At 43.3% G+C, this 26,785-nt stretch overlaps 1 protein-coding gene across 1 annotated transcript in view; it reads right to left on the bottom strand.

The window, feature by feature from the left end:
• Window positions 1-26,785, bottom strand: part of LOC119382808 (constitutive coactivator of peroxisome proliferator-activated receptor gamma) — a 50,566-nt gene that overhangs the window by 15,111 nt on the left and 8,670 nt on the right. Inside the window, exons 3-7 of the mRNA XM_037650671.2 lie at window positions 15,253-15,482; window positions 14,515-14,754; window positions 14,141-14,432; window positions 6,743-7,061; window positions 3,207-3,370 (exon numbers count right to left, since the gene is read on the bottom strand). Coding sequence (XP_037506599.1) covers window positions 3,207-3,370; window positions 6,743-7,061; window positions 14,141-14,432; window positions 14,515-14,754; window positions 15,253-15,482 — 1,245 coding nt within the window. The remainder of the gene's footprint in view (window positions 1-3,206; window positions 3,371-6,742; window positions 7,062-14,140; window positions 14,433-14,514; window positions 14,755-15,252; window positions 15,483-26,785) is intronic.

Here is a 26,785-nt window from a genome sequence, read left to right as displayed (position 1 = left end):
AGACGCGAGAGGGGGCGGGGGGGAGGCGGCTGTCCCTCGAGTAGCAACATTGAACTTTCATTCTAAGGCCGCAGTCGCGATCACTGGCGCGCGCGCGTGCTATCCTGGCAGCCATCAGCGGGTGGCTCGTATATCCTGCTACGTGCTGCGCTCTCAATGCGAGGACACTGTGCAGAAAGAGCATCTTTCCCTGGAGGGGCTGTATTCTCTTACACCAATGTTTTGTAGAGTTACGCGAGATCGGATACAAAAGAGTTTGCAGCCAGCCTCACTTCGTATAACATTACAATTTGTTGCTATTGCATTGATTGCTTTGTCCTTGCGGTGAAACTGACTTTTTTTCTTTCGCGAGGGGTTAGGGTTAGGGTCTGCGCCTCTGTATTGGATGACGATGCCTATACTGCACATGACCAACGCGGCCTCCATTTCTTGCTCAAATTTGCGCAACTAAGAAAATTTTAAGCTGGTCGGGCATTTCGGCGCAGCATGGCGCAATTTTAACCAATTTCACGGTTTTGGCTCAGCTTGGCGCAAAAATAAGAAATTGTATCAAATTGGCGCAATTGGCGCAGCTGTTGCATCCCTGGCTAGCTCTCTAACACACAGTGAGAAGGGGTGTGCCCCTGTGGGCCGCTTGCAAAATAGTTGACAACTGGACAAGTCGTTTATGGTGGAATACAAGGGCTGCTGTTTTCATTCACTCTCAGAAAATGCACGAAGGACGAATACGTGCTCTGCAGATGGAGTGACCATTCGCCCGATTTAACATAAAGGCTTTCTACTGGGCTTGTTCTAAAGATGCCTGTGGAAAGGCGAATACGTAGATGGTGGACAGGGTCAAGCATCTTTAGAGCAGTTGGATTGGCTGACTGGTAAACTATGGCTCCATAGTCTAGTTGTGTGCATATAATTTTATTCCAGTTCATGAAACACTTTCTATCACTACCCCAGGTTGTGTGTGACAGCACCTTTAAGATATTAATGCATTTATTTTTAAGATATTTTATGTGCAGTACAAAGGTTAGCTTCCTGTCTAGAATAATGCCTAGAAATTTATGTTCCGAGATTACAGACAGACGCTCATCCTGTATAACAGTTTTAGGGTCAGGGTGCAGGCCTCATTTCCAGGAAATACCTGCTTTTTCGTGGGTTCAGTCGGAACCCGTTCTCATCAGCCCATTACCTTGTTGAGACCAAGCTGGACCTGTCACTCTCAGATCGCAAGAGAACACGATTTAACACCTATCTGCACATCGTCAGCATATGCTGCATAAAACATGTTTTGTGGTATGTACAGAAAAAGAGAGTTCATTTTTATAATAAAGAGCGTACAGCTGAGCACCCCACCCTGTGGCACTCCAGTTTCCTGTTCAGGACAAAACAAATGTTCAGGACAAAACATTGCCCACTCGAACACGGAATGCGCAATCAGGCAGATAACTTTCGATCAGATGAATGTATTACAACATATACCTATGTGTGAGAGGTCTCTCAGTATCACAAACTGCCAAGTAGTATCATAGGCCTTCTCCATGTTAAGGAATACAGATACGAAAAGCTGCTTATGAACAAAAGCTTCACGTATGCGTTCCTCGATACATATATGATGGTTAGTGGTAGATCAGCGCTCTCGAAACCCCCACTAGTATGGGTCGAGTAGTTTGTTTGATTCTAGGAAGTGTAGTAAGTGGCAGTCAATCATCTTTTCAAGTACTATGTAGAGGCAACTTGTTTATGCTATAGGTCTGTAACTTGATACAGAAGAAGGATCTTTTCTCGGCTTCAGAGCAAGACAGACAGAGAAAGAGAGAAACAAGAAATAGAGAGAAACAAAGAGAGAGAGAGGAGAAAGATAGAAAGAAAAAGAGGAAGTGAGAAATAGAGAGGGAGAGAAAGGAAAGAAGAGAAAGACAGATAGACAGACCGAGACAGAAAGACATAGAAACAGAGACAAAAAAAAGAGATAGAAAAACAGAGAGAAAGAGAAGTGAAAGAGAAAAAAAGAAACAAGCAAGGCCGCCCAGCTCCACTCTTCCTTCAGGCTTGGCACCACTGCTGCAAAGCTGCCTTAATTATTTTTTTATTTATAGCAAACTTAAGTGTCACTAATAGTAATAATGTGATGACTAGATGCCGGATTTTTAGGCATTAAAAAGTGCATTTTAGGTGCCAAAAATAGGCAGGCAAAACAACGTTTTAGGCCTCCAACATTCTAAATATAGGCTCAATATATTTTTACATAAATGCAAATAATTTCAAATGAAAATGTGCACGACCTGTGTCAGGAAAAAAAAAAGAAACTGCACAAAGGCGCCAACAGTTGAATGTAGTCGTGCAATTGTCCTTTTTCCCACACGGTTCATAGAACCCGGTCGCTATGTTTACTCTGTAGCATGGCGAGTCAAGTTTCCACTGTGGAATCAACACACTCCTGGGTGTCTTTCTTCTCAGCATGGCTGAGAAGGGCAGAGCAGAAGCCAGACCACTAAAAGACCAGAAGGGAGGGATGCCTCCTATTGGCCAGGACGAATTGTGTAGGGCCAATTTCTTTCCTGGCAGTGAACACCTTAAAAAGTAAATTACAAACAAAAGTAAAGCCGCGTGCACATCACATTTTTGTTCTTTTGCTCTTCACTCTCCCCTGACAGCTCTTGGCAGGCATGAAGTGCCTTTAGGGTTTGGTGTGTGTAATGGGATACAGCGACTCACCCAAAAAATGCATCGCATGCATTTTTGTGAGCCAGTAATTGTTATCATTGAGTGAGTTCGGGGAAGATTTTTGAGTAGCATGAGCAATGGCAACAGTCTTCAGCTAAGTAATTTATTATTTATGCAATTCTATAATTAAGTAAGCAGCGACAACAAAAAGAGAATACCAGTATGCAACCACTAATAAAATGCCATTCGTTACATCTTCATATCTCGCAGCACCTTTTTATTTAGTTAGCTTGGCCCGATCAGCTGGGACGCACTGTAATTACATGTAAATATTAATTATCGTAAACATAGCACAAAGTTCTTGTGAAATGAAGAGCGGAGTGCATTAACTTTTCGACTAGTAAGATTTGCCAGGGCAAGTAAAACTAATAATCATTACAAGCAAACTAATAATTGTTACAAGCAGTCAATTGTTTCAAGAAATCTGGACAAGTAGAATGCTAATCATTGCTGTAAGTACTACAGCAGCCACTATATAAAAATCCCACCTTCAATATGCACAGGTGCACATGGCACAGCCTCATCCCTTATTCCAATGTTTCCAGGGTAGGTGACGTGCTCAGTGATGATCACTGAATTGTCGCCTCTGAAAAGGACCCAGTAAATCCTCTGCCTGACCGACCGAAAGCAGATATGTGCTGGTACGTTGCCACTGAAAAAAAGTAGAAAAAAAAGTAGAAAAAAAAAAGAATCACATGTAAAATGCTGACAGATGATATGAGTAGTCTTACAATAGCAGAAAATATCATGGGCGAATCCACGTAAGTACAAACAGGTGGTCCTGGTCACCATTCCAGATTTTGATGAAATTTACTTTAGACACAGGTTTTGGATCCAGAACAACGATTCTGAAGTTCTTTTTGGAAAAAAGGCTTTAGTATGGCTGAAAAATATATCTACAATTTTCAGTCGCCAAGAACTCTTTTCCGCCAATTTCTCAATTTCTGAGCTTTGACGCACATAGCACACTTCTTGATCACAATATTTTTTCTCATCAGAGAACAAGTGAAATGCAACCTTATGAGCATTTATTTCATTTCTCTGACAGAATTTTGAGGAAAAAAGTCACAAACATGGTAAACGGCCAAAAATGCCTGTAATTCAGGAATCGATTGCTGTAGAGAAGTTAAACTGAGGATAATGATACTTGGTAGATTTTGACTTTCGTATTTTCCCTTTATTTTGCGATAATTTTCATGGCTTTTCCAAAAAACCATCGTATTTTAAAATAGCGGTGAAACATATGTGGTTTACCCAAAACAGCGAAGTTTAAAAGTAGTTAAGTAGTTTTCTCAAGAAGGCCATTATTAATTTTTTTTTGTCAATCTCTATGATTAATGTCAAGGAAAATGTCTGCCATTCCACGCCAAAAAAAAAAAAAACATTGCATTATTTGAGTTCCTAACGTGTTATAATGCGTCAAATGCAACCAACTCAGCCTAGTAGATGCGACACTGCTATTTTGCTAAAAATTAGATGGAGGTCGTGCAAAATAATTGTACCCAATATAATCACAAAGAACCTGTTTGCAGTTAGGTTGTATGGTGTGGCAAGCTCTGTCTTGTGATCAGTCACTTAGCAAATGTGAGTAGATGACTTAGTGGCAGCCGTTCAAGGCTGCGGGTGCTCCCGTTATATAAGTGCCGCTTCGAATGGAGGCAACCTTCGCTTGCATGTGAAAACAATGTTCAGAAGGGTGAACGAGATAAGGAATGCATAACTGTAAAAAGTGAAACTGTCAATCACCACCGAGGTCCTTTATCATGCAACTAAAAAACTGCCCGATGCTTTGCAGTCAGCACCACTCTGGGTCCAAAACATGCATAATAATAATTGTTGGGGTTTAACGTCCCAAAACCACGATATAATTACGAGGGACGCCTAGTGGAGGGCTCCAGAAATTTCGACTACCTGGGGTTCTTTAACGTGGACTTTAATATAAGTACACGGGCCTCAAGCATTTTCGCCTCCAACGAAAATGCCACCGCCACGGTCGGGATTCAATCCCGTGACCTACGGGTCAGCAGTCAAGCACCGTAGCCACTAGACCACCGTGGCGGGTTCCAAAACATGCATCAAAGGTAAGTTCAATCAAAATAGGGAAATGGTGACCAGAACCACCTGCTTGTTCTTATCTGAATTCACCCCGTATAGAAAATGGAGACTGCTGCTTTCAATAACTGTGATAACAATAGGTGGTCCCATATACTTGCAAAGAGTCCTAGGAAGCTATAAATTGTGAAGTCACCCTTTACAACTGTAGGCACAGTATGTCAAGAGATAATGTAATAAATAAAGATGAAAGCACCCTTGGCTCTAACAAGAGTCATAAGGTCCACCTATTTAAAGCATACTCAGGCCAATTACTATCTCACAAAGTTATATAAAAAAATATTTTGGACTCCCACCAGAGATTAGGCAACCTCTTTCACACTTATTAATGAACATTAATAAATTATACCTATAACGACCCTTTTAAACTATAACTTCCTAAAACCCCTGTTTGACTCACAAAGGTAGCCATGTTTATCAACTGAAATTTTTAGCAACCCTAGGCCGAGCTACAAAAACTATGTATCATAATTTCATAGTCAAACGTGGCATTTCAATTAGGTTTATGCAAATATTCAGGCACTTCTAATATCTGAACGAATATTACAGTATTAAAATTCACTTCAACATGAATTTAAAATGTCAAAATTTCGAAGTATTCAAAACGAACAAATAGACATTTTACTGCATGTAAACCTTCTAAAAAGGTTACTTTCACTGCAGTGTGGGGCTGCTCTGCCAATGAAACTGCCTGCTCAGGGTAAATCCGCACTACCGTGAAGCAACTTAGTGTGCAAATTCCCTGTATTTATCTTTTTTTTTTAAAGCTTAAAAGCCCATTATGCAGGCTTATATTTGTGAAGTACAGTAAATCTGAAACATAATGTATGTTATCGTTTATAATTTGCAGCCTACTACTAAAATCCTGCTACTATTTGAATTCACTTTGACTTCACTTCAAAGGTAAATTCACACAAGCATTGTTCTAACTCTTGAAAATATTGTGCAAGTTGGGTCATGATTGAGGTGCTCATTTTTCTTTATAATATATGATATATAGTATTCAAGTTGAACTTATTCGACCACATCACTGTTCATTTTGAATTCCTTTGAACTCTAATTTACTATTCTAACTTTAATAAAAGTGCCAAAGATTTCAGGAAATTTTTAAAGATGCATTACACTCTATCAGTTACGTTGATAAATTATTTGTTCAAGAATTCTGTTTTTATTTTTCATTAATCTCAAGGTAAATGGCTGATTATTGGGAATGAATGGGAAAGTAAAATTTGTATTTTATTCTTTAATTTTCATTTCACCATAACCCCAGCATGGCCATCATGTGTTCCAATCGTTTTACTTTGGTCATTGAGGCTTAGAAAAACTTCTTACACTTTGACAAGGTCTGTCTTTGGCATGTTTAGAATACAATGTAGTACATCTCAAATGAAAAATATTGACTTATGCCCTAGCCTAGGCCATTATAATCTGCAATGTCAGGATGAGCAGATGTGGGAAATCCACGTCAAAATCATAAAAATGGCGAGTTTGGAATTTTTATGAAAATGCAACACAGTACAGATATATTACCGTAAGATTCTTATTATGGGCGGTAACAGCGCACACACTCACGGGACGGATAGGAGGGAACACAAACAAGCGCCGACTCTCAACTGAAGGTTTATTGCAACAAACAAATAATTTGAACACTTGCGATAAACATACAGAACATGCGCAGAGGGGCCATGCGCAGATTCTTATATCAAACATGTTCAATGTGCATGCTGCACCCTTGTGACCAATGGCGTTGAGTTTTTCTCTAACTACAACCCATCCTTCTTACACTCTAAAAAGATATGATGCTTACCCTGCATATAACAGCCTCATCTACATATGCCTTCACATCTATGGCTTTTTGCAGTGATGCGCCCGGGCTACAAGACAGTTTGCATTGCAAAACAGGGGATCTTACATTGGCTGCTCCATGGTTTCCCCAAGGAAGATCTCTCGGCCATAAAGAACTTGCAAAACAAATGGAGGCATTTGTGCGCGCTTGTACATGCGGAAGGCCAGATGCCAACTTGCTTGCTCAATACCCAAGGGCATCCCCAACTCGCAGCACTCTTCTTTTGTGTCATACATGCGAACCCCTTTCAGCAAGAGGTCCAAGTCGACTCCAATACACCTGGCCACAGAAATGTCAGGAACGGCCCTCCATCCTTTCTGACGGATGACAGCAGCGATTTTCTCGAACAAGTACGCATGACGATTATGACTGTAAGGAGCAGAACCTGAAAGAACAAACGCCACAATCCCTGCATGTTCAAGTGAAACAGCAAAATTTCATTACTGCAGGCAGAAAGATGTTGAAGGCAAATGTTGCAAGAAAAAAGTGGGTGCTTTTCACAGGATATGAAAAGCTGTAACGGGATGCCCAACAATGAAGCTTTCATTCACAAAAATTGACCCATCACAAGAGAAGTGCAGCAGGGAGAGCCGCAGTTTGTTGATAGAACTGGGACGCCAATGAAAACAATACCCTCAGATTTTCAGATGAGCTGCCTTTATAATGACCAGCAAAAGACAACGGGGACCCTATTCATAAAAAAAAAGAAAAAAAAACTGGGGCAGCTATGCACTAGTGGTGGGGAGACTGAGGAAACAGCAGAGCTGGAGACCTTCTCCTGCTCCTTACCTTCACATCATCTCCTCGCCCTCACTTCCCTTTCGCACCCCTTGCTTTACTATACTATACATGGCTCTGCTATGCGTTCACTTCACTTTGCACAGCTGTGCCGAATATTGAGCAGTCACCGGCCACGGCTGGAACTCAAGCTTAAACAACTCAGCTGTTAAATAAAAAGTGCATGCTCAAAACTCGAGAATGCTTGCTGGCTGGAAGCAACTCTGGCTAGGAGAGATAACATGCCGTATTGGAAGGCTCCTTGTGCAATTCTTGTAAATCCTTTTAAATTTTAAATACTAGTAGCTTTCAGTGGTCTTGAGTCATGCATGTATACTTACTTCGATTTTTATGAAAGGTTACAAAGCTTTAACTTTCATGCACTAATTTGTATATTTTTCAGTGAAAACATGGGAGCATGTGGCTTCCAGCACTATGAATGAAGCCTAGTGGCACCCCAGAAGCACTGTTCGCATGCTTGACGAGAATAGCCTTTCTTCGCACACCATGTCATTGAAGTGCTTTACATGTCCTCCGCTGAGCATTTTTCTTACCTTTGATAGAAATAGCAGTTTGCTAATAGATGACACTATGCAGCTGCAGAATCAAACAGCATATAACTCAACCATGATGTATGACCAAAATACAGGGGAGTATCAATCTTGCACCATCATTTCTGTGAGTAGTTATACAGAGAGGCAAAGAAGCAGGTCGCACAATGTAAGAAGTTTTTTAAACTTCACATTTGACCGGATATTTCAGGCACAACAAAAATTCCAATCAGTTCCACGCCGTGAAAACCATCGGACGCCCAGTCGTTTCCCCTCCCAAATTCCAGCAAAGTTTTCACTAAAGAATTTTTTTTTTTAGTTTCTTTGGTCTTCAGGTTAAAGGACCCCTGACACCAAAATTGAAACCTCAAGGTGTTTGTGTTGTTTGATTGTCCTGTATAAGGGGGCACTCCTGACCGATTATTAGTGCTGGACGTTAGGTTTCAGATATTTTAATTTGGTTGTAAAATAAGCGTGAGTGCTCATCTGAGTTGGCAGCACCAAGCGACATCGCCACTGGTATGATAATAATATCTGGGGTTCAACATCCCGAAACCACGATATGATTATGAGAGATGCTGCCACTGGTATGACGTAGACAGAGGCCCCGTGTGACATTCCACGAGTCAAGCGAGTATTGTCAACGTCAGAGAAGATTTGCCGGGTGCGCACAATACCACAACTGGCACCCGGCGAGGACTATTGTTCGTCACCCCTCCTTGTGCAATACTTTTTTTTCTGCTTTTTTTTTTCTGAGGGGGGGGGGGGGCACGCGCTTAACAATACCGAAGCACCTGCATCGTTTCATTCTTTACCACGTGCAGGGCCCCGATTTGAAAACTGCGCTTTCAACGACACCAAAGCTCAAGCTTGAGTGCATGTGACCTTAGGCTCTCCCCCGCTGTGGGGCGCTAGTTTCTTATGGTATTTGGGCGGGAGTTTCGAACTGATGCAAAATTGTTCTGAATTAACGATGCTAGCATTAACTATATGATGCGTTAGAGCATTTACGATACAATTTCGGGATTACCAGACACAAAGCTAAAAATTACAGTAAAAAAGTCGCAAACAAAACCTTCGCTGTCAGGGTTCCTTTAAGCCATGTGGATCCCACGTGATGATATGCTCAGTGACGGCCACGCTTGAACACTACGGTTGCATTCCACTGCGACCGTGGCTCATTCCACCAGCTCACTCGCCCGAATAGCTTATTGATATCACGGCTGCGCTGGAACACAAACAGCATTGCAAGTGCTGCTGCTGTGCACGACATGCCCACCTCACCGCGGAAGTTATAGTTTCGGTTCCTACTGTACCCTGACGTCACAACACGGTATGAGCTTCTCAGCGCATGCTCGCACAATATATAGTGATGTTTCTACGGCCGCTCCGCACCGTGGCTCCGTTGGTGACACACAAGCGGGCATTTTAGAAGTTTTGATGACGCACAAGCGGTCACCTTGGAAGTTTTGATACATAACGTCATCACAACTAGCCAGATTGCTGCGTGAAGTCACCAGAATTTGTACTGTAGCCTGACGTCACGCTAGTGTCGACGTGGGTGCGCCATGGAAAAATTGACTTTAGTATCAAATTAAAATATCTGATCAGCATTTGCTGAGCTTCACACTTGCTTAGAGCCGTCTCTGCATGCAGATTTGTATGGCAGAGTAAACTCACCTTCAAAAAAAGGTGTCAGTACCCCTTTAAATTTTGTCGTAACACATGTTAGTGAGTGGTGTCCTTGGTCATCAATGATATTAAAGCCTGATAAAACGGTACTTCTACGGTTGACGAGAAAAAAACAGCCATTTATGTTTACTTACCATGACCAAGGAGCACCAGTACACGAAGTAAAGGAATATAAGTACCTAGGAGTAACCAGTGTAAATACGCTTTCTTGGTCCGCACATATAACAAATGTATACGCATCAGCTTCTAGTAAGCTCAGTTTTTTTAGGTACAAACTGAAAAAAGCTCCTCTATCATTGTGAAGCAAAAACAGCGCTAAAAATGGACCAGGACCAAGGAAGACATCACACAATGATGAACTGCCAACTAGCCCGAATTTCTCTTCTAGCCCCTCCAAAACTAAAAATGCTTGCATACAAAGAGTATATTTTACCTAAGCTAGAATATGCTTCAGTGGTTTGGGACCCTTTCTGCAAAAAAGATATTCAAAAACTTGAGATGGTGCAAAGACGCGCTGTACATTTTATTTTTTCTGAGTTTAAATCTACTGATTCTCCTACAAAATTAATGAGAGAAAATGACATCCCTGTGCTTAGGATCGCCGCAGAATCGCAAGCCTAAAATTTTTGCATTCAATTTATAATGGTAAGCTGAATAATTCTGCACATAAATACATGCAGCCATTTTCTCCTCGCACATCCCGGCATTGACATATGTCGCGCGAGTAGCCACTACTTTGAACCTTGGATCTAAGGGCGCGGTCGCGATCGCTGGCGCGCACGCTGTCTCGAAAGCCATCACAGTGGGCGGCTTGTATACCCTTCTACGTGCTGCGCTCTCAACACAAAGTGACTATGCGGAGAGCATCTCTCCCTGGAGCGGCCGTATTCTCTTACACCAGCGTTTTGTAGTTACGCGAGATCAGACACAAAACAGTTAGCTGACAGCCTCACTTCGTGTAACACTACAATTTGTTGCTATCGCATTCATTGCTTTGCCCTTGCAGTGAAACTGTGACTTTTCTTTTTTTTTGTATTTTTTGTTACTATTTTCCTTGCTGCATTACCTAGTGTGTATTCTTGAAAATTTTGATTATTCCTTTGATTTTTTATGTTTGCATAATTGTTTATTGTTCTGTTCCCTGCCTGCCTGGTCTTGAGTGACCGCAGTATGTTCCAAAGAAATTTGACCAACATAAAGTGAGAACCACCAAACTTCAGTACATCTTGAGCAGCACACACCGTGAACTATGCTGCAAGAAAAGGCACCAAAACTGATCTAGAACACAATGTTAGGCCACCAATAGCATCAAAAGCACAAGGGCTCCATTTTTGAACACATAGATGGGCATACCGAAAAGGCAAGAAAGCTCACAGTGCTTGCTTTTTCACTACTCCAGAACAGTGAAAATCAGCTGTCATAAGTTCAGCAGTTGTCAAGTGTGGCAAGTCATGCGAGCTTGTATAGTTGAATAGACGTGAATAAACAGTGCAGCAGAGGATGTGGACTTCTGGTTGCAACATGCACCTTTAGAATGCAAAAAAGAGCCTTTACTCCAAGAAGTTGAACTGCCAAGTGCAGCGAGTTGGGCAGGTTGAAAAAATTGCAGTGATGGATGTGCCCAGTTAATTTTCTATATACGTTTATTTACTTAATTCCTGTACAATAACATTGCTTTACAGCCTTATGGCCTTGCTATAATGCTCCTCAAAAGCTTTGCCATCCCCTGTATAGGACATAAATACTATGGTGAAGAGCAGAATCTGCAGATGTACATGTTCAAGTGTCAGAGGTACAGTGAACCAGACAACCACCGAGTAACAATAAAAAAATAGAAGGTGCAATTCAAGAAATGATAAATATGAAAAAGCTGGTGAAAACTGATTACCCTTAAAGGGAAACTCTGGCATATTTTGACAATACTATTATGACATATCTGTTCTCCAATGGTACTGGCAGTCCTGTAACAGCTAGGGTGGTTCACTTTGCTTGGAGACTGATCAATAATTTTAAATAACTGAAAAGTGACGTGACAAAACCAAAACGGGTAAATGCTTCATGCAATGTCTACAATGACATCGCAACGTAGCTCACTGTAGTGCAAAACCACTCCAAAAGCGTTTTCACTAGTGAACAAAGCTGCTTCTCCCAGAGTTCTGTTCAGAGACGACTGACAATAGACACCCCCGGTCTCCATTGCTATGTTCATGGAACCTTCAATGCAACACCAGCTTCCACCTATTGCTTTTTACCACATACAAAGCAGCTTACAAAACCAAACAATTATCTATGGTGACGGTCATCACCATAATCTCGCTGAAGAATGAGCCCATTTCTTCCTTTATCACTTCATCTACTCAAGGAGATGGGGAGGTAGTGAGGTAAGGTAGGCGCAAATGTCACAATCACAGGGTGGCCTCCACTGATAGGCTTGATTCTGGAATTGGCTACCAATCTTGAAAATTCATTTCCAGAAGAAAACAAAGAACTTGCAGTCTTATCGTTAGGCAGATACCACCAGAGTACCAAAGAGAACGTATTGCCGCAGAGACTGCCGACAATAAGTTTTCTCTACCAAGAAGCCAGCGGGCCGCTGGGTTAGCGTCCGCAACGTCCCGCGCCTGCTCGTGCTGGAAACTAGCAGCTGGAAATTGATGCCTTGACAAGTAGTCCTCGATTTCGACGGGTCTTTCACCATTTCAGGGGCATGGCGCATTTACGGAAAACCCGCGGAGACCGACTCTTCGATATGGGCACATTCTGTAAAGGTGTCCAGCTTCTCCGCAATGAAAACAAAGCGGCGTCCTGTCGGGTGTGCGCCACACGTCGCTTTTTTGTGGCCTCAGATCTCCTAGAAAAGGTGAGCCGCTCGAAGCCGATGGACGGCTACCGGGGGCTGCAAGCGAAGCACTGTGCACGACGAGTTGGCGCAAAGCGTCGGTGTACGTTGGTACTCGACGTTCCTGCAATGGCTGTTCGAGTCGAACAGGTTGCGCCTCAGGTTCCGCTTGCAGAATGGCGTGACGAACTTCATCCCGAATAATAGTGGCAAGAGGTGAGACTGTCGGCGTAACTTGAGGGTGCAGAAGCTTTCGAAGCTCTTCCTCTACAATGGATCGTACCATTTCCTTCAGCGCTTCGCTGTTACTGCCCATGCTTGCCGAAAGGACATCTGCAGGTACACTACTGGCATCACGGTTGTAGTGACGGGAGCGCTGCTGCAATGCGCGCTCTATGGTCATGGCTTCGCTGCGGAACTCAGCAACGGTGCGTGGTGGGTTGCAAACCAACCCTGCGAATAAGTCCTGTTTGACTCCTCGCATCAGGTGACGCAGTTTTTTCTCTTCGGTCATGTTCGGATCGGCGTGTCTGAAAAGGCGGGACATATCCTCGATATACATGCCAACGCTCTCGTTCGTGCACTGGTTCCTGGACTGGAGAGCATTCTCTGCCTTCTCTCGACGATCGGTGCTGGCATACGTAGTGACCAGATGCCGTAAAAACTCTTGCCAGGTCGGTATCACCGCTTCGTGGTTTTCATACGATGTCCTCGCTGCATCCTCCAACGCGAAGTACACACGGCTCAGTTTTCTTGCCTCGTCCCAGCCGTTGATGTTCGCCACCCGCTCGAAGTGTTCCAACCAGTCCTCCACATCTTCGTACGTATCACCGTGGAAGGGCTTAGGCATGCACAGTGGGGACACGATGAGTTCGGATGTCACCGGGCTGGCCATAGTTCTTTCGTCGGCAGTGGACGATGCCTGTGTTGCCGGAGCAGTAGGGAGCGGTTCAAATTCAGGCGGGTCTCCTGGGAGGCGGCGGCTTGCACGCTGGTGTACTGGAGTCAGTTCACCAGGTTCCAATCGCTGAGGGTCAAGGCTCCGCTCTCTTGCACCCAGGGGACTTCCAATCATACCCCGCACCTCCACCAGAATGTAGCGTATTGAAGAGGGGAAACACAAACACTCGTTTATTGTAGGCGAACTTGTGCCCAGATAACTAGGTACAAAATCAAGGAGTCCGCTATAGCGTGCCACACATAAAAGTGTCCGTTCGACGAACGCACTTCTTCTTCTGGCTTGCAGGTCAACCCACAGTCTCGTGACCATGCGCGAGAGGCATGCGTTGCGCGGCCACACGAAGCACAAGCAGGCGCGACACGTTGCGGACGCTAACCCAGCGGCCCGCTGGCTTGTTGGCAGAGAAAACTTATTGTTGGCAGCCTCTGCGGCAGTATGGTGAAAATTTTATTGAGATTTGTGGACATCAAAAAATTGCCGGAGTTCCCCTTTCAGCTAAGCCCCGATTATGGGCTACTTGTATTACCAAGTTTCAGAACACCAGATGCTGGATGAATAAGTAAAACCACGGTAAACAAGGTTACACATTAAAACTAAATGTAGTGGAATGGTTAAATGTCACATTAAGTAGAAGAGGCACATACCAAGTGAGTGATGAAATGACTTCAGTTGTTCTTTGCCGACAATGTCATTGCCTGCAAGGCATGCGAAGAGGGGGAGGAGCTCACGATGAAGCCCCAGATGTTGAGCAAGTGCCTCAGAACTGTAGGCACGGGTTTGAAGTCTGTCCATGTCTAAGTGCAAGCTGGAGAGATACAGAACTCGCATGTTAAAAATGACAAAGTCGGTATCCTGACCCAATATGGCAAAGCATTCTGGATGACTCTCAGCATAACGACACACTTCAGTGTCACACTCTTCCACTGCATAAAACACCTGCAAAAGAGTTTGAGAGACCATTGGTAAACATGCAGTGCTACTTACAAATGTTGACAATCTAAATATCTGACTAACATACTTTGCATGATGTTAAGTGCCTGACCATGAAGCACAACGTGTGCGCAGTTCCATTGGGGCAAGTAAAGTTCCTATCACCACCTGTCCAGCAACCAGCTCGAAGTTTCTCAAATGTCTTCATAATCTCTTGACACTTTTTCTCTCGTCGACTTCGCCATTCTTCCACTTTTGCACCACACACAGATCCATCAAAGAAAAACACCAAGTCAATGCCTCTCTCTTGAAATGATCTTACAAGGCCCTGTTGGAAGAAAAGATCATGTTCGACAATACAGCTTTACAAATGTTTGCAACTTATAGTAACAAGACACTACCACTGTGAAGGCAAAAAAAAGTACTAAACACCTGCTTACAACAAGAAAGTCTCAACCAAAAAAAACAATGAACTGACAACAATGTCTCCCAAACAAAAGCACGCAACTAGCACACTTGCATAATGAAACATTGCACATAGATACCCAATACCATGAGCTAACACCATCATCGCAGGTATATGAAGTTTGAAGGAGGATGGCAATAGGGACTTCTTGGTGCCTAGTAAAAAAACGAAGTGCTTTAAATGACAAGCCGCAAAGAGAATGAAGACACAATCTCCCTTTCACTCAATTACTTTGCTTCCTACAATGTGCCACCAAGATTCAGGCATCCAACCTACCAAAAACTGTCAATACATAATCTGATGGCATTATAATGGCACTTCCAATATTCACAATGCTTCAAGTTCATTTTAAATGCTTACCATCAAGGCATGCACAAGGTAACTCCACGGGCCACCAAATATGTAGTCATTTGTTCTACTGTAAAGCCACCTGATTAAACACAGGCCATCTACCACTATTGTGGGCTTGGTTCCCTGAGTGCAGTATGCAGCATGCTTCTTCGCCTCTTTCACAATGTCAGTGAATGTGCACCCGCCATGTACAAGCGTTTCAAGGTATGTCTGCAGACCCTGTATTCCCATGGCTGACCCTGCGCAAGGTACATACATTTGGAAAAATACAATAGCACACTTCTCAAAACAAGTGCATCACAGACATGATAATCTTAGGGTACATAAAACCCCACAGATACAGCTCAATAATACTGAAATTTCATGAATCATACTAAAAAAAAAATGTTTGCTTAGTAAACATGATTTGTTTATTAAATTAATATTTGCTATGAGGGAGGCTATGAGCAGATACTCCACTGTATTGTCACAGAATGATATGAGCCACAGAAGAGGTGCCAGCAGCCCACCCCCGCACATGCTAGACACAAATAAAGTTTGAGAATACATTTTCCTTGACAAGACACCAGAGCAAAGTTTTACTGCAAGAAAATAATTAAAACTGTAGATTTACGTGCAATGCAAGGGGGTGACAACGATTAATCGCACTGAAGTGAGCACACATAGCAAAGGTCATTTTGGCCCGTTAAATCTCGTGAACAAAGCAAATGAGGACATAAATATTAACACGGTGTTTTCACTGACATAAGCGCCTCTTCGATAAAAAAAAATGGCGTCAAAATTGAGACCAGAGTTTTTAATTTTATTTCTTAAAAATAATCTTTTTTGAAAAATCTCGCTTCTTTAGCTATTTTCTTCTCCTTTTGCGCTGCCTGCAGTAAAACTATCTTCCGCATAATGTTGCAAAGGCTCTTTCATATACTTGACATTGTTTTGAAGATTCTGTGTGAAATAGGAAAGGCGCCAAGGTGCATCAAACTTAGCAAACTTTGTCAATTTGGACTGTGTCTGCCATTTTTTCACATTTCTTTTCTTTTTCGAGGACGGCATAAAAAAAGCCTGGATGTGATTCACAGTAATGCGTATTAAAACGAGCAAAAAAAATTTTTCGACACATCATTTATAGTTCACGTTAAATTCGGCCGTGAAATCCGAAAACATTGCAGTGAGCAAAAACAGGAGGCCCGCACCGCCACCTTCAAATATTTTTTTTGGCTCACTGGGAGCGTTTCTTGGAAATAAAATTTTCGGTTCCGTGCACTTTGAATGTGCCCACATAACATATAAAAAACCCAGGCCAAACAAAAATATCAACCGGACAGGCATGTTCGATCTCTCGTGGAATCACCCTTTAGAGGGTGGCAGCAGCCCATTTTCGCACACGCTAGACACAAATAAAATCTGAGAACACATTTTTTGGGGCGAAAAGCTCCCAGAGCAAGGTTTTGCTGCAGCAGAATAACTAAAACTGAGATTTACGCACAATGCAAGCTGATAACAACCATCAGTCGCAATGAAGTGAGCACACACAGCAAGGGTCATTTTGGCCCTTTATATCTCGTGAACAAAGCAAATGAGGACATATGATATTAAAACCGTGTGTTTACTGACATAAGCGCTCTTCGATAAAAAATTGTCGACAAGATTGAGACCGGAGCTTTTTTTATTATTTTTGAAAATGACTTTTTTTGAAAAAACTGGCTTCTTTAACTATTTTTTTCTTTTTTTATGCTGCCCGCAGGAAAATTATCTTCCATATAAATGTTGAAAAGTCTCTTTTCTGTATTTGACACTGTTTTCAAGTTTCTGTTTGAAATAGGAAAGGCGCCAAGGCGCCTCATACTTAGCACACTTTTTTGATTTAGGCCGTGTTTGCCATTTTTTCACATTTTCTTCCTTTTGAGGACAGCATAAAAAAAGCATGGATGTAATTCACAGTAATGCGTATTAAAACCAGCAAAAAAGTTTTTCGACACACCATTTATAGTTCGCGTTAAATTCGGCCGTGAAATCCGAAAACATTGCAGTGAGCAAAAACAGGAGGCCCGCGCCGCCACCTTCAAATATTTTTCTGGCGCGCTGGGAGCATTTCTTGCAAATAAAATTTTCGGTTCCGTGCACTTCGAATGTGCCCACATAACATATAAAAAACCCAGGCAAAACAAAAATATCGACCGGACAGGCATGTTCGATCTCTCGTGGAATCACCCAGGTAATGAGAAATAGCAAAGCAAAAGTAGAAGAATTTGCAATTGGCAATTAACGTTTATAGACAATTTTCCGCAGTGACGCACGGGCGCTGCCATGTTTGATCACGTGATCGTAACTGGCCTTCCCCCAGAAATTTGCCCCAGCCAACGCATTGGGCCAGCGAAGCGGCCGTGGCCGCACCCTGGCCGTACCATACAAGCTGGTTGCAGCAGGGTGTAAGCAAGTCACATGCTTGCGCAGCAAAACGTAGTTCTACATGTAATTGCCTCAAAGTTGAAAACGTTGAGACATCTGCGTTTGTTTGGTATGTACCACGCCACAACGATAAGCGATATGTTTAATGTACTTCGTATTTATGGTGTATACCTTTAATTGTTGTATTAGCAACCACCAGTAGCTCAAGTTACAAGCCAACATGGCAGCACCCATGCAGACGCGACAGTCCGCTTCGATCCGAACTCGCGCTTGCTACTCGCCCACTGTCCTCGCAGCAATAAATAAATGGTAAAATCGGCCATCGCTTTGTGTCAGCTCACGCTGGAGAAAAAGTGTCAGGAATGCTTTGTCTTTATTATTGCGATCAGCTGTGTTTATTTAGCCATGCCTGCTAAGCCTTGTCTCCAACAATACAAAAATGAATCTTGGAAACACTGTAAAATACCGACGAGTACATTGCTCTCGAAGCTTCAGGACGTGAATATAAAGCAAATAAATGCGTAGGTTTTGAACTTACGGGCCACACAGCGCAGGACGACGACGTGATAAATTCGAGGCGAAAGGAAACTGCATCCACAAGTGCCGCCATGTTTACTTTTCCGGTGCTGCCATCTGCTCGTTTTTACTCGCGTGCGCACAAACGCTATGGGAACGCAGAGCAGACGACGCAACGCGGATGGAGACATATTGAGCAGTGCTGCCAAAGGCCACAGAAGGGGGATGGACATGGAGACGGCCAGGGTAGGGGGACGGCCACGGTGCGGTGGCGCCATCTAGTTTTTATTGAACAAACCACACCTAAGTCAACTACTAACAGGGGAGCCTACTCATGAGAAGGAAATTCACCGAAGGATAAGGATGGGCTGGAACTGCCACTGTCCCTGAAACGAAAAGTATACAATCACAGCATGCTCCCAGTTCTAGCATATGGGGCTGAGACTTGGATAACAAAGAAACTCAAGAAAAAGATGAGGACCACACAGCGCACAAAAGAACAGAAAATGGTAGACTTAACACTAAAGTAGAGTAGACAACAAAATTGGGTGATAAACCGACTACACCATGAGCTTTTTGTGCTTGCAAGAAACACTGTGGCAAATTTTGATGGAGAACAGATGGCTAACAGGTAATTTATTTGTATATTGAAGTCTAGAAACTAAGTGTGGCTCCTTTTTCAGATTTGACGCAATAACCATCAGGAGAGAGCTGCAAAAGGTGCGACGTTGTAGATGTGTACAGCAAATACGATGTCATGGTCCCTTTTGTCATCTGATGCCAGCATATCAAAAACAAAATGATCTTCCTCCTCTACTAGCTTGCATCCAGGTGCATGCTTATTGTCTGATTCATCCGACGACAACATGGTTTTGTTGCAGGAGATGCACCTGCGTGTTTCGGTGGTACTGGTTACACAAAGTGAAGGCGCAAATGCAAAATGTAGCAGATGGCACATCGGTTTGCTGACATTATCGCTTTAGTAGTCCACATCATGTTGCTGTCATGTGATACTTATCTGTGTCATCACTCAGAGGTTTTCCACCTCTTAGTGGAAATTTTTGAAATCGTGAAATGCAGAATGTAATTTGTGTAATATCACGTTACTGGAACCACTATTGTGCACTTGCCGGTTGATATCAGAGTTCTTAATTAAATGGCCTTCTGCATAAAATAAAATTTTTATTGAATATTTTGTTGTATACACCCCATAGATCAGAATACAGTAGAATGGACCAGACAAGAAACAAGTGTAGCTGATAATCTGGTTGATAATCACCTAAAGTGGACCTGGGTTGGCCACGTAATGCATAGGACAGACAACCGGTGGTCAGTTGGAGCAACAGAATGGTTACCAAGGGATGAGAAATGCAGTCGAGGACGGCGGCATGCCAGATGGAGCAATAATGAAATAAAGAAGCTTAAGGAGAAAAAATGGAATCGGCTCGCACAAGGCAAACTGGAGATCATTGGGAAAGGTCTTCATCCTGCGGTGGGCATAAAAAATAGGCTAAGAATGGTGAGGTGCCATGACACAGATTGTCGTGTTTGAACAAATGACACAGGCATGATTATTCAGCTGCAAATAGTGTGCACCTTGCGGAATATGTTACAAATACCATTTCTTATGCACTGCAATTTGAGTAGTCTTAATGAAGCCAAGAATTCAGCAGAGTCCAGACATTATATTCAGTGCATTGAAACAAAACGAAAACCAAAAATGGAAAACGAAAAAAGCGATATTTTTGACCGTTACAAAAGCGTAACCGAAACTTATCTATTATTTCGTTCCGGAGTGAAACTGAAATTTTTTTTATCATTTTTCGGTTCACGAGAAAACATGGCAATCCAGAACAACTGAGGTCATGCAACATGAGCAATTATGCATATCTCAGGGTACAGTATTAGCGTGTACCTGAGGCAGGAGTTCCAAAGCAAAGATATGTTGAAATTGTGCGAAAAAGGAAAACAGTGGCAACCAGGGATGTTCATACTAACGCTAATGGACTTCTGTGCGCCTGTCATGCAGGCCAGCGTGGAGACGGCATGTTACAGCGAAAGCTGTTATGAGATCACAACAGCCGATTTCGGCACCATGATTGTCCGCCGCAGCTGCTGTCCATAACCGCCGTCGCGTGAAATAAGAAAAAAAATCACAGCATATCCACGGAGTGAATGATGATGAGTGGGCGAAGCTGCGGAGGTTCATCGGTAAACCGTTAATCTTCCGTGAATTCTGCCCAGTACATCATCACCGACGTGAGATCGGGCGCGTTTATACTAAAGGTTCGATAAGTTATGACGACTTGCAGCTCACTTTAATTTTACATGTACGCTGTGAATTTTCATTGTTTAGAAAACCATTGATTTTTTTCGTCTTTCGTTAAGCAGCTGGCGTCTTTTCGTTTTGCTTTAGAAACATCTGGCGTTCTTTCGTTTTGCTTTTAGAAAACATCTGGCGTCTTTCATTGGTTTATTTCATCAATCAACAGCGTTTTGAACAAAATTTTTATTGTTTAATCACGCACAGGAGAAATCTCACCAGGCACTACCTTGGAGGTAAACAATGGCTGCTAATGGGAATGAGAGACAGAAGAAGTCGGCTTTTAGCTAACACTTACACTTCTACTAACGTTTCCTACTGGAACATGCCAATGGCTGCTAATGGGGAATGAGAGACAGAAGAATTCGGCTTTTAGTTAACGCGCACGCTGCGAATTTTTTATTGTTCAACGACACACAGGAAAAATCTCCCACCGGCACCACCTTGGAGGTCAAGATCTGGTACTAGCGTTACGACTGGTTACGCACTACTACGACTATGAGGGACAAACAGGTGCCACCTTAAGGAGCTTCGCCTCTAAAATGAAATGAGAAACAAATTTCTAGGATCGGATGGGATTTTAACCCGCGCCCTCTGCGTGGCAGTTGAGTATTACACCACATTGCCACGCTGGTGCTTGTAACTCCTTCGCAAAAATTCTCTACACAGGCGTCATGTCGGGCAAGGAATCGTGTTAACACATGTAACATAGCGTGGCAGAAGAGTAAAATAACAACCTGGCGTCACACAATGCGAATTGCGCAACGAGTCGGTTTAGAAGAACTTGTTGGTGGGCGAGTTGGTGCATCTTAATACAAAAGGGATAACTGCGCTACCTGACACACACGAAACAACCATAGTTTGTTTCGTGTGTGTCAGGTAGCGCAGTTATCCCTTTTGTATTAACGAGTCGGTTGTTGAACCCGTTACAGGGGGCTCATCCATAATTCTTCATTGTCATCAGCCACAGCACAAAGTGTACATAATGCCTTACAGATGTGTAGTGGGCACCATGATCCTCCAAAGAAAGACGAAACATGGCATAGTGGGCGCTTCGCTACTTCAGAAAAATTACGATGATTTATGGCGTTGTGGGTACCTTGCATGTGTACTTGTATTAGTTGCCCCAAGAGTCTACAACGGGCTCTATAAAGGCCGCTCTTCCAGCTTTTGCTGTGAATGTGCTGCGTATTCCACGCAGGCCTGGCGATTTTTTTATCAGAACAGCGGTCTCTCACATCACAGAGTACACTCAATGACATGCTGCTTCTGAGATCGTGCTCACTCCCTTGACACAAAGCACTGAGCCCGCTAAAAAATATCGTAACTGACTTTTGAGAAAATAAATACGACTTTGAAGGATACCGATTTGTGCCAGTTGGTAGGAATTCATGGTACAGTTACTTCCGCTCGTCTGAAGAACGTGTTTAACCTCTGGCCCACGTTTTTGAGGGCAAGTAACTGTATCACAAATCCAATGTTTGTTTTTTATGATTACTTTATCTTCAAGTTTTTGCATCAAAAAAAAAAAACTGTTACGAATCGTTACTGGAACATTTTTTTTTTTTCGTTCCAGAACGGAAACAGAACAGAACTTTTTGCGGTGGAACGAAACTAAAACTGAAACGAGAAACATTTCGTTCCAACACCCTGACTATCGGCCGCGAGATCGAGCGGAGTCGCCACCTGGCGGCTTCTGACTGAACCGTGCCTAGTGTGCATTGCTCCTTGCGTCGTCTGCTAGCCACGTTGTGTTTGCATGTGCACGTACGTCATGCAGGTCCTCAAAAGAAGCTTTGTTCCGTTGCGTTAGTGCAACTTTAACCGCTCGTACGTATGCCTAACACGATGTAAAGAAGCATTTGGCCTTGATCGGCTGTATATGTACTGTAACAAGATCAGTGAGTGCACTGGTCAAGAGTGCTGTGTGTGGTCGTCTTACCCTCCGTTTAAGAGAGTTATATCAGTGTAGGTGCCGCTCTGTGGTTCAAGCGCATTGCAAAGTGCACTTGGCATTGTCCTAAAGATGAGAATATTAAATCTCATGTGAATATAGCCTTTTAGCGGCTCGGTGGTAAAAAAAAAGGCTCTCATGCACTTGCGCGTTGTGGTTGGGTGTATAACTTCAGGACTGTCGTTTATAGGTTACGCGACGAGCTTTTTTGTGTATGGTCCTTGTCCCACTACACAGAAATATTTCTGTCAAGTCATGTCTGACACTTCGGTACTTAAATTGTCCCCTAAAAAGAACAGTAAATAGAATGTACGGAAATCGCAAAACTGAGTTGCCTTGCGCAATTTTAACTCGTGGCGAAATTTATACAAAAACACCCGTGTACTTAGATTAAGGTACGCATTAAAGATCAACGATGGTCAAAATTAATCCAAACGGTGTACTTTACATTTATGTCGTAGTAATTTCATGCGAAGCCACATCCAGGGATGCAACAGCCAAAATAGGATTTGGAGCAGTTTTTGGAGCAGGCAAAATGTTGCTTTTGGAGCACAAAAATCCAAATTTGGAGCAGATTACGAAAAAAAACCTGAATTTTTTAGCCTGAAATCCCAAATTTGGAGCCCCATAACAAAGAAGGCTTATTTTTAGAAAACTTCGGAAAAAATATGTAAAAACCATTCAACATAAGCTAATTCGTGCACAGTGCACGTGAACACTGCTATTTCAATATAAGCAGTGTTTTGAGCTACCGCACAGTGCGAACAACGTTTAACTCCACATTAGCATTTGCAGGACCTGTCGAATAATTCGACAGGCACTGGCAATGCTAATGTGGACCTGCGAATCTGGCAACATGGAAATTTGGGAAATTTGCTCGAGTAGCAACTTTGAACTTTGATTCTAAGGCCGCGGGCGCGATCATTGGCGCGCGCGCTATCTCGGCAGCGATCAGCGGGCGGCTCGTATATCCTGCTACGTGCTGCGCTCTCAATGCGAGGACACTGTGCAGAAAGAGCATCTTTCCCTGGAGTGGCCGTATTCTCTTACACCAACGTTTTGTAGAGTTGATGATGATGATATGTGTTGTTTTGTGGCGCAAGGGCCAATGATGGCCAAAGAACGCCAAAAGTTATTTGATGTGTAGGAGATGATGCGGTCAATGACAATGGCAGTGTGTAACGTTGGCTGTATATGGGCCTAAAAACGTTTGCTGTAAAGTGCGTAAGACATAAATAGCTGTTAAAAGAATGTTATGATTTCTGAGACATACAATGAGTGTGCTAATATGGTATGCATAAATGAACTTATCAAAGGAGATTCGTATGAAGGTAGCACTTCGTACCTCGTCAGGGTCCTTGGAGACAAGGGCGACGAGTACGTGCTATAAGGTGTACAATCATCGCAGCAGCGGCCTCTCAAGGTAGGCTGTGCTACGTATTTTTAGGACTAATAATATGCAGTGTGGTAGTTCTGTCAACAAAATTCAGGACTGTGTCTGCGTCAAATATTGGATCTCTTCCGAGGAACATTGCTGGGTGCAAGGGAATGTTTTCTCGGTAAGCCTGCTGAAAATACTTTTTATTGCGATAGCAATTATATGGACAGTCTCGGCTGGATTTTGCCGTCGCCGTCGCCGCCGTCATGCACCGTATATGTATAAGTATGTATATATATATATAAAGGCCCCAAAGAAAAATAACTCAGAATAATGCTTCCGAAGCGCGGAATCGAACCAGGGACCTCTTGATCCGCAGCGAGCGGCGCTATCCACTACGCCACGAAACGCAGATCCTCCGCGTAGCTAACGGCGAGCGTTATATACACACCATTTAGCGCTGGACGGACTCGGAGACAGCAGGCGATAATAAGCGTTTCTTCATTACCAGCGAGGTGGCGCTAGGAGCCCGACGGGCGCATTTAAAAGTCGTCAGCGAGCTCGCTCGCTTCTTCTTATATTTGCGCATGGGAGAAGCTTGCCCTTCCGCTGTCTGCTCGCGCGGTTTTCTCGTGGAGAGGGGTAGAGGAATGTTTCACGCTTTCACCGTGATGTCCGCGCTCATGTTACGGCGCGTACGAATGTCACTCGAGCTCAGGGACGCCGCCAAACGAACAAACAGAAGATGAGCGCGAACTATCAAGTGTCACAGCTCGACACTTGAAGCACGCTAGTTTCCTTTGCTGCTTTGGCCGCCTTTGCAACAGGAGCGCTGTTCAAACTGAGAGTATCCATTGGCGAGCCTCACTTCGTATAGCATTAGTTACTTGCTATCGCATTCATTGCTTCGCCCTTGCGGTGAAACTGTGACTTTTTTCTTTCAGGTTCAGCTTGCCGACACTCTAGGAGGGCGTGAAGAACTGTAAGCCCTTGACCACATTTATTGCAGGTGGGAGGGTCCTCACCAGTCAGCAAGTAGTTATGGGTAGTATAGGTATGACCTATTCTTAAGCGGCAGATCAAGACCTCACGTCTATGGGACTTTGTCGTTGATGGCCAGTTACCTAAATAGGGTTTAATTAAGTGAACTTTGTTTGATGTTTCTCTGTCCCACACGTTCTGCCAACAGCTTCTAAGTTTACTGCGAAGGAGTGGTTTCAAATCTGTAACAGGCACCGCTAAGGAAGTGTTGCCACCTTTCATCCCTGTTGATGTAGCAAGTTCGTCGGCAAGGACGTTTCCTCCAATCCCCCTGTGGCCCGGCAACCAACACAGAGTGACGCGCTGGTTTAACACGTACATGCCGCATAAAACAGCGTACAGATTGTGAACTACTGCATTTTTGTGCTTTTGGACTTTTACTAAGGCTTTAACTACGCTTAGAGAGTCAGTAAATATTACTGCCTTTTTTAACTCAAGGCTTTTTATGTGCTTTGCGGCAGTTAACAGAGCGAAGGCCTCTGCTGTAAAGATGCTCGTTTCCGGGTGCATCACTCCCGATTCTCAATATGACGGGCCAATCGCTGCATATGCTACACCGGCATGCGACTTGGACGCGTCAGTGTAAAATGCTGGGCAAGCATATTTCTCTTTAAGTTCAAGGAAATGCATGTGGATATGCGCCTCTGGGGCATGTTTCGAAACTTTGACAAATGTCATATTGCAGTCTATCTCTTGCCATGACCAGGGCGGTAGAAGGTTCGCTGGTGCCATTAGCGCATGCGTAAAAAGTGGGACATCCATGTCTTCACAGAACCTCCTCACACGCAATGAGAAGGGCTCTCTAGCTGTAGTGCGGTTATGAAAAAGAGCCGCGCATGCAGTGTCATTAATGACAGAGCGATAAGGATGATATATATTTGCATTCACCTTCCAAAAGTATGCAACGCTAAGGTATTGCCTCTGGAAATTGAGTGACCATTCGTTGGATTCAACATAGAGACTTTGGACAGGACTAGTCCTAAAAGCACCGGTGGCAAGGCGGATGCCCAGATGATGGACCGGATCCAATACCTTCACGGCGCTTGGTGCCGCAGAGGCATACACAATGCTACCGTAGTCCAAACGTGATCTTACAAGGCTTTTGTGTAGATTCAGTAGACACTTTCTGTCACTGCCCCATGTCGTGTGTGAAAGTATTTTGATTATATTCATAGTTTTTAGACATTTAGCTTTAAGGTACTTAATGTGGGGAAGGAAGGTGAGTTTTGAGTCTAGTATTAGACCTAAAAATTTGTGTTCTGTGCTCACAGGTAGTAACTGCCCGTAAAGCTCAATGTGAGGCTCTGGAACTAGTCCCCTCTTCCTTGTAAAAAGGACGCAAGAGCTTTTCTGGGGGTTAAGCTTAAACCCGTTTTGATTAGCCCATTTTGAGACTTTATTGAGGCCCAGTTGGATATGTCGTTCACAGATAGCGATATTACATGACTTAAACGCTATTTGCACATCATCCACATATATGGAATAAAACATATTGTGTGGGATAAAATTGCGCAGGGAATTCATTTTTACAATAAAGAGCGTACAACTTAGTACTCCACCTTGTGGTACCCCAGTCTCCTGCACATATGGCTTAGATAACACGTTGCCGATTCTTACTCTGAACGTACGGTTGCTTAAGTAGCTTTCGATAACGTTTAACATATTACCACGGATACCAATTGCTGACAAGTCCTGTAGAATTCCGAAGCGCCACGTGGTGTCGTATGCCTTTTAGAGGTCAAGAAACACTGCCAAGAAGTACTGCTTATGAACAAATGCATCGCGTATGTTAGCCTCAATGCGAACAAGGTGGTCGGTTGTTGAACGACTCTCTCTGAAACCACATTGGTGTGGATCAAGCAGATTGTTCGATTCAAGATAATGCAACAGACGGCGATTTATCATTTTTTCAAATAGCTTGCAT

This window comes from Rhipicephalus sanguineus, chromosome 1, assembly GCF_013339695.2.
Source record: "Rhipicephalus sanguineus isolate Rsan-2018 chromosome 1, BIME_Rsan_1.4, whole genome shotgun sequence".
NCBI classification, from domain to species: Eukaryota; Metazoa; Arthropoda; class Arachnida; order Ixodida; family Ixodidae; genus Rhipicephalus; species Rhipicephalus sanguineus.
The sequence above is the reverse complement of the archived record's forward strand: the minus strand, read 5'-3'. Positions and strand labels throughout refer to the sequence as shown.